The sequence below is a fragment of the Podarcis filfolensis genome, assembly GCF_964270895.1.
Source record: "Podarcis filfolensis genome assembly, chromosome: 17".
Taxonomy (NCBI): Eukaryota; Metazoa; Chordata; class Lepidosauria; order Squamata; family Lacertidae; genus Podarcis; species Podarcis filfolensis.
Genome location: NC_139621.1, coordinates 10,214,569 through 10,226,964, shown reverse-complemented (window position 1 = coordinate 10,226,964; position 12,396 = coordinate 10,214,569). Strand labels below are relative to the sequence as shown.

The following is a 12,396-nucleotide window of genomic DNA, read 5'->3' as shown; positions in this document are numbered from 1 at the left end:
TCATAAGTTTGTTTGTGTTGTAGTTTATCTGGGTCTGAGGTAACTTCTGTTTCCGCTTGTCTTACTTTTGTATTGTTTAGGGAAGTTTTTAATGTTTGATGTTTTATCGTGTTTTTAATATTCTGTTGGGAGCTGCCAAGAGTGACTGAGAAAACCCAGCCAGATGGGCAGGGTAGAAATAATAAATTATATTTATTATTAGGCCGTATCTGTGCTACACATTTAAAGTTCTGGGATAGCATTTTGAATAATGGGAATGGGGCTCCCTCAGGGTGAACCCCCCACCCTCCAGCTCTCATTCCCCACCCCAGGGTGTGGGGGGCATCATTCAAAGCCACGATAGCCTCATACTCCTTCCAGTATTGGAGGCAGCCTAGCTTACCTCAGAGGGTTATTGCAAGGATAATTTGCACAGGGAAAGCACACCATGTATATCACCTAGAGTTCCTTGCAGGAAAGGTTGGGTGTTCAAGTGAAAATAAGACACCAAGGAAGACCTCCTGAGAGTACAAATGTCTTTTTTGGAAGCTGCCTAGAGGTGGTGAGTTAGCCAGGTGGAGAGAGAAGGTGTAGCCCACACCCTAAAATGAAAAAGCAAGAACTTTCAAACCACTGGAACTCATAATACACAATGACTAAAGGAGGAACAGCTGGCCAGCCAACACCTTGGGCAGGGAGGTGAGTTTTTATGAGGTGTTGGAAACTGGATCACAGTCAGGGCCCACTTTATTCCCTTTGAATCCCATAGGGATGCAAGGCTGGGGGTGTGAAACTGTCAGGAAAGCCCAGATCCAGCTGTCCTAGCCCTCCTGGTGAGGGGTAAATTAAAGGGCAGGCCAGGTGCTTGGAAGCTGGATGAGGATACCAAGTGTTGACATGGGCCTGAGATGGAGAGAGAGAGAGAGAGAGAGAGAGAGAGAGAGAGAGAGAGAGAGAGAGCCCACAGTCCATTGGGTGAGGTCTTGGCCAAGATCTGACTTCACAATGGGCTGCAGAATGTTTTGTTTCCCAGGAAACCAGGTGAGTTGTTTGAAAGGATCCTGAGATCAGTTAAAAGCTCATTCAACTGTCTCATTCAGATCAGTTGGCACCAGAGATGTCTTGCTGCTTTAGAGAACTGTCTTTTTTGGATCAGTTGGCATCGGAAACATCTGTCTACTTTGGACAACTATCTTTGGCTCAGCTGAAAGCCCAGAGAATGGTCTCCTGCCTCCCCTGCTGCCACAGAAAATAAGAGGGGAGAAATTCTGAAGCCTTGTTCTTCTCCCCCTACCCCATGGGCAATTTTTAAAGATGCTCCTTGGTTATTTGACCTTCATAAATCCCATAATCCCATGGAGTGTTCTGGTTAATTTTCTGATTCCCCCCCCCCCATTTGTCTCCATTCAAATGGCAGGAGAATTGCCACCTCCCCCCCCCAAATAAAATCAGTAAAATCCTCCCCCTGCCCCCAATTTCACCATCCACAAATAGGAATTTCTAGGAGCTCACTCAGCCCTAAAATACACACCCCACCTTGCAGGGCTCATACCTGCACCCTTAAGTATTCCCTCCTTCGGGTGCATTTCCAGCATCTTGAATTAGTTTCTCAACTCCCAACTCCTATCTGGGGGATGTAAAGGTGCAGTCAAGTACAACATTCTGATAGAGGACTAACGGCCTCCATGTTCTAACCAGTTGCTGTGACAACCAGTTTGTCGATTGCTGGTAGTTTTGAAAAATAACTGCTCTGCTGCAGTCACCTGAGGACCAACTTCCCTCTGGTATAGTTTATTTGCTTGTTATGTAACCTAAGCCTGCCTTCAGGTGCAGTTCTGTAAACCTGAATGAATCTGAGAGTAAAATAGTTTTATATTAACACGAATCAGATTCGTGTGTGTATTCTTTAAAAGGGATTCAAAGGGATTTTTAACCAGGAAGGCATCTTTACTAGTAGAACTCAGATGACTCAGCAACAAGCTGATCGCTGCATAAACTTATAAAGGGGATTGTTTAACTCTGCTAAAGTAAACCTTCCCACACTATCAGCCCTAGATAGCAGATCCAGGATTTCAGATGTCATGGAGTGGGGGGAGGAGGGCAGTTGGAATCTAGCAGCAACATCTGGAGCGTTAGATACATAAAACAAGGTGATTAGCATCATAACACTGGGTAACTAGTCAGGAGTTTGGCCTGACCCTGACTGTGAATGGCCAGAACTAGCCACTCACTGTCTAGTGTGGAAAGTGGAGCAAAGGACCTTTTTAGGAGAGCAGATGCTGGGATCAGTTCTGCTCTCAAAATGAAAAATTGTGTCACTGTGTGCAAAGAGAAGTAACCAGCTGTGACCTTTGTCTGTTAAAAAAATTGTGGTGACTTGACACATAGGTAAGAAAGGCTTTCTGACTGAGAAGTGCCAAAATCGCCTCAAAATGTGTGGCTGGTGGACAGAATCTGCAAGGAGGAGGAGGCCCTCACCTGCATCTGGAGAGCTTACTCTCATTTGCTTGGCACCTGAAGGTGTATAATGAAGGCACCAGGTGAGCCTCACTTGAGAAAATAAAACCCCTTTTATAAAACTTCCTCCTGTTCTTGGTGCCTGCTGGTGAATCCAGAAACATGTCACCTCTTCCTTCAGCCCTTTTCTTGGAAATGCAGGCAGGGCACTGCGAGAAAGAGGGAGAGAGGCAATGTCTTCTGCTCCGAATCTCTCTCACTGTGTGTGTGTGTTGTGGGGCAGGCAGGGGGCAGAGAGAGTTAAAGGCCAAAGGCCTGGTTATAGAAGATACCTTTTCACCTAATGCCTAAAAACATATGGTGATCGTGCTAGTTCAACTATACAACTGTGAAGCCTCTTCTATCTTGGTAACAGAGGATAATTTGTCTGTGAAAGAAAGAGTTCTGCGTCTTGTCAGGGAGATTGAGAATCTTCCTCTTATGCTTTTATCCTTTTTTTTGGTTATAGATCACTTTTTCCAAATTCATTAATTTTTTTTAACATTTCAGTTTAATATTTGTTATAAATGAGGGGCAATATCTCCTTTTCAAGGGGAATTAAGCATAATAAGTTTGTGTTGTAGTTTATCTGGGTCTGGGGTAAGTTCTGTTTCTGCTTGTCATACTTTTGTTTTGTAAAAATTTGGCCATATCTGCGCTACACATGTAAAGGTCTAGGATACTGTTTTTGAATAATGAGAATGGGGCTCCCTCAGGGTGAATCCCCCACCCTCCAGCTCTCATTCCCCAGCCCCCAACCCAGGGTGTGGGGGGCATCATTCGAAGCCACCACTCCTTCCAGTATTGGAGGCGGGGTTTTCAAGTGAAAATAAAGCAGCAAGGAAGACCCCCTGAGAGTACAAATGTGCTTTTTGGAAGCTGCCTAGAGGTGGTGAGTAGCCAGGTGGAGAGAGAAGGTGTAGCCCACACCCTAAAATGAAAAGGCAATGACTTTCAAGCCACTGGAACCGCTAACACACAATGACTAAAGGAGGAACAGCCAGCCAGCCAACACCTTGGGCAGGGAGGTGAGTTTTCATGAGGTGGTGGAAACCGGATCACAATCAGGGCCCACTTTATTCCCTTTGATTCCCACAGCGATGCGAGACTGGGGGTGTGAAACTGCAAGGGAAGCCCAGATCCAGCTGCTCTGGCCCTCCTGGTGAGGGGTAAATCAGGGGGCAGGGAAGGTGCTTGGAAGTTGGATGAAGATACCAAGTGTTGACATGGGACTGAGGTGGAGAGAGAGAGAGAGAGAGAGAGAGAGAGAGAGAGAGAGAGAGAGAGAGCCCACAGTCCATTGGGCAAGGCCTTGGCCAAGAGCTGACTTCACAATGGGCTGTGGAATGTTTTGTTTTCCCAGGAAACCAGGTGAGTTGTTTGAAAGGATCCTGAGATCAGTTAAAAGCTCATTCAACTGTCTCCTTCAGATCAGTTGACACCAGAGATGTCTTGCTGCTTTAGAGAACTGTCTTTTTTGGATCAGTTGGCATCGGAAACATCTGTCTACTTTGGACAACTATCTTTGGCTCAGTTGAAAGCCCAGAGAATGGTCTTCTGCCTCCCCTCCTGCCACAGAAGGTAAGGTAAGCAGGTAAGCGGAGAAGAGGGGAAACATTCTGAAGCCTTGTTCTTCCCCCCACCCCATGGGCAGTTTTTAAAGATGCTCCTTGGTTTTTTGACCTTCATAAATTCAAAGTTCCCAGGGAGTCTTCCAGTTATTTTTCTGAGTTTTTTTGGTTTGTCTCCATCCAAATGGCAGGAGAATTACCACCTCCCCGCCCCCCCCATCAGTAAAATGCTGTCCAGGCTGGCAAAGGGCCATTGCTCAGTAGTGGAGCCTGTGTTTTTGCATGCAAATTCCCTGATGTCATTTCCAGGCAGGGCTGGGAACAGCCCCTAGAGAGCTGCTTCTGCCAGTCAGTGTAAACCATAGGGAGCTAGATGTGCTAATATGGTTTGAGTCAGTAGAAGACAGCTTCCTGTGTTCTCATTTAAATCAGCCCTTTGGGACTGTGAGGACTAGAATCTTATATTGTATTTAGGCAGGGGAGAAACTAGGCTTTATTTCCCCCAGGTCAAAGACCCAGTTTGGCACCCCCCCCGCCCCCCCCCCATGGACAAAGGACTGGAAAGGAAAGACTCCTGCCTGAGGCCCTGGAGTGCCACCTTCCACTCAGCGTGGAGGCAGACCAATAATCTCACTGGACAAAGCATCTCCCTAAGGCCCCACCAGGGGTGACTCTTTGGGCATCGCTCCCAGTCCAGGAAGAGAGCAGGATCCATCTCTCCTTGAAAGGCAGAACCCAACTCTCCTTTAAAAACAAAACCTACTTTAGCTGCGTTGTTTCCGAACTCTGGTGGGATTTGGTGTCTATCTGATGTTCCTCCCCTTTCTGCCTTCTTTGTGCACAGCTGTTTATGATGGAGGCCTCTCGCCTGCGGTTCCTGCACATCCCAACTGTCCTTCCCCAACCTTGCAGAGTTTCTAAAGATCCCAAGTAAGGCTGCTTCTCTTGCTCAACTGGAGACCCTCCAGACTGTTGTGCAGGCCATCGCCTCGTTGTGGGTCCCTCTCCCCAGCTCATAGGCCTCGCTCAGGAGGACAATTGGAGGACAGCACCAGATGAGCCCTGCAGCAACTGGATCAGGCCCAAGGAACCTTGCTAGAGTGGCAGTCTGTTCTCAAAAGGGCCTACAAGCAGCATGGCAAGAGGCCAATGATAAAAAGGGAGGCCATAAAACCACGTTTCCTCGTTCAAAGGTGGGAAACTGCACAGGCCAGTCCTGGTGGGTAGACTCTTCCTCCGTCTTGTCTCTCTTCAGATCCACAAGTGCTCTACCACTTCGTCGACACTTCAGAAGTGGCACCCCAGGTATATAAGTTGGTGGCGTCCAGCCCTTATGAAAGGAGGCAGGGGCTTAAGCCACAAATGGATCATATTTGGAGCCAAACTATTTTGTGTGTGGCTGTTGCACATTCATTCTCCACTTCCCTGCTTTTTCAGTCATGGATTCGGCTATTCGGCTGCTTGCTATCCAGCTGCGGGTGAAGCTTGACAAGATGCCTCCAGCCTGAGTTTGGGAAGGTTTTGAAGCTCCCATCACAGTCCTCCACCAAGAGAAGCGGACAGCAGCCACCCCATAAGACGGGAGCAGCCTCCCCCAAGAGATGAGAGCATCTCTATACTCCCAGAGTATCTGTTTCTTTAAAACATATGAGCATTTTTTTCTTTTCTTTTATTAATATTTTCATTTATTTTCCAAATTACAGTAGCAACAATAAAACAACAAATTGTCCAGCAACAAACAGCGAAAACTTGTCCTGGTATTTGTACAGACTTGTATCATTATACTAAAGTTTCATTGAATTATTCCAAAACGTCTCATTTAGTGGTTTCCTTCGGTGATCTAAACCATTGTTTCTCAACCTTGGGCCTTCATCATCCCTGACCACTGGCCCTACTAGCTAGGGATGAAGGGTGTTGTAGTTCAAAAACAGCTGGAGGCCCAAGGTTGAGAAACACTGATCTAAACTATTCATATATTTAATAAACATTTGCCATGTATCATAACATGAAAATTTATTATGTTTGTCTCTAGTTGCTCGGACCTAACAAGTCAGTTTCTCAGCCAGTACTATTGACTACACTCTAGCATACCAAGGTTCAGTGTTCAGATCCTCCCCTTTCTTCCAGGATCTGGGTAATCTGCATCCATGCAGGAGTTAACAGAAATGTTAGAAGCTCATTATTTGGCTAACCTTGAGTGATCAAGAGTCTTAATTCCTAGCGGCACCAGTGCAGGAGACAATTTAACCATCATGTTACATAAGAAGTTATTTTTTTTAAAATACATTGCTCCAGAAAGTTTTAATGTTATTGAGGTGCCACCACATATGAATATAAGTACCTTTAACAACACATTTCCTCCAACAATTGGGGATAAATTCTTAAGCTATCCGGGATAGCCTTATTGGTACATAATGCCACCTATGCAATAACTTTAACGAAGACTCCCAGATTATGACAGAAATTGATTTCAATGTCAGACTACAAAGCAGGCTATTTTCCATTAGGTATGTGAATTTCTAAGGGATGCGGGTGGCGCTCTGGGTTAAACCACAGAGCCTAGGACTTGCCGATCAGAAGGTCGGCGGTTCGAATCCCCGCGACAGGGTGAGCCTTGAAGAAGTGTATCTGAAGAAGTGTGCATGCACACGAAAGCTCATACCAAGAACTAACTTAGTTGGTCTTTAAGGTGCTACTGGAAGGAAAAAAAAATTTTTGTTTTGAGGGTGAGCCTTAGTTTGTGCCTTAGCAAGCAAAGTAAGTGAGAAAAGACCTGCTCTATAGATTGATTCTGAAAGTTCTGTTTTCACACATGGTTTCCCCTTCAGCTAGTGGATTAGTGCCATCAAGTTTTTCAGTTGAAAAGCATTATACTGCTGCATCACACTGCTGACTCATGTTAAGCTTGAGTCCACAGTGTTAAAAACACACACCAAGAAATAAATATTAGAAAGGGGCAGGATTAGACACGTACACACAAAACATTTTTTTAAAAAATCAGGACTCCTTGTGCTCTGCTCTGCTCCCCCTTTCTTCTTGCCCTCTGCGTGCGCCTCAGAGCTGGTGCATCACACGGGGCTGGCAGGGCCTTGCAGAGCCAGGCAGAGGCCCAGGCCAGGAAGATAATGTGAGCCCCCCCTTTTTTTACCCTGGGGGTAACTGAAGTCTTATAAATAAGTAAGTATATAAATAATTTTCATGAAAGTTATGCTGACAAATAATTTTATTTCAGGGCTTGAACCGTATCTGCATATAAAGACAGAATGGAAAATATAGATATACAGTGGTACCTTTAGATGCGAACGGGATCCGTTCCGGAGCCCCGTTCGCATCTAGAAGCAAACGTAACCAGTGTCCGTGCGTCTGCGCATGTGCGGGTTACGTTTTGGCGCTTCTGCGCATGCGCATGGCGTCATTTTGAGCGCCTGTGCATGCGCAAGCGGTGAAACCCGGAAGTAACACGCTCCGTTACTTCCAGGTTGCCGCAGAGCGCAACTTGAACACGCTCATCCCAAAGCACATTCAACCCGAGGTATGACTTTACAATAGTGCTTTTTAAAAATACATAGGGAATGTATGCTGACCGAGGCCCCCTTTGGAATCGGGAGGCCCGGGCCAAGTGGCCCATATGGCCCCCCCTCTGTCTGGGGGCCTGGGGGCCTGGGGGCTGGACCTCACCAGGGGCAGCCTCCCCTCCTCCTCCCCCACTTTTCGGCAGCCGCTATGAGTTGCCCAAGGGAGGAGGTTGGCAACAGGGAGTTCTTTGCAACTGCAGCCACTGTGGAGACAACCGCCGGCTCATCCTCTTCCCCGGGAGCGATGGCGATGGCAGGGAAAATCGGGACATTCTGGGGCTAGGTCAGAAGCCGGGATGGCTTTCATAATTCCAGGACTGTCCTGGAAAATCGTGACACTTGGAGGGCATGATAGTAAATGGAACTGAACCTCCTGATGGGATGATAGAGGCCTGCAAAGAGATCAGTTGAATATATAAGGGGTGAGATGTTTTTTCAGGGATCCTGATCCCAAGCTGCACATATCTTTTCACACCTTGGACTTAGCTTGGTAGTTGACTGGCAGCCAGTGCAATTCTTCAGCATAACACGGTGGTGACAGTGTTTTGGTGAGCAGCCGAGCTGCCGCAATCCACACTCGGCACATTTTCCGGGCCAAGTCTACAGGCGAAAGGAAATGCTGGTCTAGAACTTTCTGCAGCCAGCCCGGCCCTCAGCGCTGCTGCTGAAGGGCGAAAAAGGAGCAGCTGAAGCTTTGCCCCGGGAGCCACACTGAAAATAATGAGCTTTTACTTTTATGTCAGCGCCACAGTGCTGTCAGAGGAAACAGTAGCGCAGCTATTTTGAGAAACCACAACAATTTAGGTAAATCATGCAGTGCATTCAGTTGTGTGTGTGTGTGTGTTGGGGGAAGAGGACTCTACACATATTTTTTGATTCTGAATTGAACACCTTTTCATATCAGTCTGGTGTGGAAAACAGCTTGAAGTGCTGAGTTACGTCTGCTTCCAATTACAGGCCTTTGTCCTGTCCTCAAATGTAAGTCTGGCTTTCTCAGGTTGGTTGTGCTGCATGGGGGTGGGGGGGCAGTACGATTATGAGTCTGCTGTCTGCATTCGATGGCTGTGGTGAAAACTGACAGACCTGCTCTTTCTAGCTGCTGTCAGTGGCCTCTGAGAAACAGGTCAGGTATCCTGTCTGATGTAGCACTCTCCATCACTTGCTGCTTGGCAGGGCTTAATCTGGACGAGGGCTCCTCCGACCTGCTGCAGGTGGTCTGTTCAGTAGCAGCGTGCATCTGAACATCTGCAGAGAGCCTTTGCCTTCCCAAAGAGTTATGGGGATTGCCACCCATGCCTTTGTATTAGAAAGAATGTTTCCAGACCAGAGGATGTGGTTTTCAGGCAGGCTTGAGCGCCAGGCTTTGAGATACGTAATTCTTTTTTTTCAAATTTTATTTACACTTTTCAAGTTTATACATTTCATTAGTTTTATACATTTCACTTATTTTTCTTCTTTTTTTGGGCAAATCATTGGTTTCTTTTAAGTTACATTCATAGAATCACATTATAACAGCTCAGTTCTCCTATGGCTAAACATGTATTTATAAATAACAATAAAACAAAAACAAAAATTGATTCATTCGTATTCCTTTTATACTTGACTTCCCTCCCCTTCTTACTTGGGTTCTCAGTTTTACTTATTTGAATGCCTCTCTTAACACGTCTATGAGTTTGTTTTCCTGTTTTTCCTCCACTGGTTTTGAGTGTTAACTCGGGACAGATTTTCAGGGCAGTATGTTATTTCCATGTGGATTGCAACAGTCACGTTAGTTCACCTATGTTTTAAACTGTGGTTTAAGGGGTGAAAGTGCTTGGCTCCTCCCCTACTGCTGTGCTGCGGGAAGGTAAACCATGGTTTGGCTTGGTGTTATGTCTAAACTTGGACTTATGGTTTGTTTCCCCCAAACAAACCATGAGTGGTTAGCCAAGAACAAACTTTGGTTACAGCTCACTGTGGATTATTATTATTATTTATTGCATATTTATTATTGCATATTTGCAGGGACTCGGGGCAGCTGACAGATAAAAATAAGAGCTAAAAACAGGAAATAAGCAATTGTTTTCTTAAAATTAAGCTTTGACAGAATTTATCTATATTAAAAAAAAATCTATTAAAACCATACAAATAATAACAGTAAAACCAGGCCTTTAATTTGTCAGTCAGTTTTATTGCACATAGCCAAAGGCTGCCGCAATGTTCACAGAATCATTCGACAATTAAAGGAAAATATACTGGATTGATACAAAAGACTTAAAACATTTATATTATCAAAACATTACGTACTCTAAACAGAGCTATAAAAGTACCCCAATATACAGATCAAGACATTAAACAATAAAATTCATAAGCTAAAACCATCACATGGCCACTAATATATCAAAAAGCAATGTCAATTAATACAGTGTGCAATTTATACTCTGAATTTGGTGACAAAGATAGAGCATAGCCTGATGTAGATAGATAGGGTCAAATAAATTCATCTCCTTTACAGTTGATGGCTACCTTGGCTATATAATTTGCTCTAATTTTCCTAGCAGCAGTTGCAAAGAGTGCTTCACGCCAGGTCACATACATCTGTGTCTGTGAGGAGATATAAAATCATGTCAGACGGGTTCAGGCCTTTAATTAAAAGCAGTCTGTTCCCAAGAGTCCTTGTCGGCAGAGGGACAACAAGGAGAGAAACAGTCAAAACAGGGAGGGAGTTCCAAAGTTGCCTGGGAGCAGCCACCAAGAAGACCCTTTCTCAAAATCTCAGAATCAGGGCAGGTTCACATGGGGGAGTATGGTATTTCAGAGACTTTGGACCTAAGCCATGCAGGGCTTCATAGGTCATAACTTTGAATTGTGCCTGGACACAGACCGGTAGCCGATGGAGCTCTTGCAACCAGGGAGTTGTCCTCTTCCTATAACCATTGCCAGGCAGCAATCTGGCTGCAGCTCTTTGAGCCGGTTGAAGTTTCCGAACACTTTACAAAGGCATGTTGCAGTAATCCAAATGGGGTGTAACTTAGGCGTGTGCCATTGTGGTAGGGCTGGTCCTGCAGTACTCAGGTGTAGGCCTGGAGAGTGTGGGAAAGGATGAGGAGGAAGCCTGAAGGCCGGGTGCTGCTGCTGTGTTGTCTGAGCAGCTGGAAGGCCAGGATCCTCGCGTCGAAGCCAGACTTGGCAAATCCAGAGGCTTCATACTGCTCACCAATCGGAGATGCCGGTGTTGTCCATACTGGTGCAAGGGAAAAATAGATATAAACAGAGAATTCCTGGGTACCAAGATCCAAGTTTGGGGCAAGTACTCTTTGGTGGGAGAAACACCAAAGAGATTTAAAGTCGCAAAATATGCAGCAAACCGTGGAAATATAGGCTGTTAGACCTTTAAAATATGCCCTTCAAAGTGAGTTCCAGAGATTCCCTCTTCTCCCGGCACAGGAAAAAGACCACAAGTTTGGTAAGTTAAAATTTTTGTTTGATTATAAACTCTCTAAAGCTCAGATTCATGTGCTTCAGAAAGTTCACAGGCCATAAAACCTGGCTAAGTATAAAAGGAGAATAAATTAGGTTAATTTAGAATATGCAGAAAATGATAAAATAAATGCAAGGAACCGCAGAAAGAGGCGGAAGGGAGGTTTTAAATGTTAGAACTATTGTTAAACTATTGAAATGTATATAAATGAAAACTATAAATAAAATTATATTAAAAATTAAAGCCGGCTTAGTTGCAAAGTGGTGAAAGTTCCTGAATTATTGGACTAGGAACTCAAGAGAGGCTTGTGAGAGCCATGTGGTCTGAGCTGCAGCAACCAACTCAAACCTCTTTACACAATGAGCTTCTCATGTTGACTGAATACAACAATAGGTAGGGGGATGTGACCCAGCTAAGCCTGGCAGGACAGGACAGAGCTTACTCTATGGTTTTAACCCCTTCATACATGAATTAAGCATGGTGGTTATATGATGCTGGTTGTCCCATCGTCCACCCATATTCCCTTCTGCACTTGATGAAAGCTGTGATGCCAGAGCTTTCACGGTTCTAAGAAGTTCGCTGCAGCCTATGAACATCTGCTCTGAACTTTGCTTTCTTTTAGGTGTCAGGCAAAAAACTTTTTCTTTTCACCTAGACCTTATAAAATTATTTCCGAAATCATGAATATTTTGACATCTCTCGTTGCTAATTGTGCTTTGATCTGCTGTAGGTTTTGTTTATATTGTTTGTCATTATTGAACTTGTTTTTAATGTTTATGAACCAACTGGAAATTATTGACAAAGGTTGCTTATAAATATCAGTCAGTCAACCATAGGTCACACCAAAACATAGAAACTTTTCGAATAAATAAAAGACACATGTAGAATGGGCCAATGGCACAAGGTGAGAGGGTTTAGCTCACATCCCCATGTGTCATGACCCTGATCTAATTTGGGCTCCTCCACTTTGATCTTTTGAAAACAAAACTCAGAAGATCCAATCACAACTCTTGCTGTCACATTTAATTTGGCCCTTGCTCCAGGGTCTTACCTGTTCAATTGTCTAAGAATCCTCTTTGCGCTGTTATGCTGGAGGCAGGCATCATTTGTCCTAGGAAACTTTTACTGGCACTGCTTCAAAATGGACTTGCAGCATCTGAATGGTTGACTGGGGGCTCATCCACACTTCCCCGTGTCCTGCTGCTTTTCTCCAAGGAAAACTGCTCTTTAGTGCTCAATCAGAGCAAACAGCAATTCAGGTTTTCCCCAGATTGCCATTTGTTCTGACCTATCACTAAAGAGCTGGTTTTCCCTT

General features: G+C 44.9%; 1 protein-coding gene across 2 annotated transcripts in view; it reads left to right on the top strand.

The window, feature by feature from the left end:
• The first annotated feature begins 3,515 nt into the window (after positions 1–3,515).
• Positions 3,516–12,396, top strand: part of RASAL3 (RAS protein activator like 3) — a 48,395-nt gene continuing 39,514 nt past the window's right edge. Inside the window, exon 1 of one of the 2 annotated variants that reach the window (XM_083592941.1) lies at positions 3,516–4,056. Coding sequence is in view for 1 of the 2 variants with exons in the window: in XM_083592937.1 (XP_083449063.1) it covers positions 11,001–11,066 (66 nt within the window). In the remaining variant the exon portion in view is untranslated. Of the gene's footprint in view, positions 4,057–10,284; positions 11,067–12,396 lie in introns of those variants that run through there. The other variant, XM_083592937.1, reaches the window with a different exon arrangement.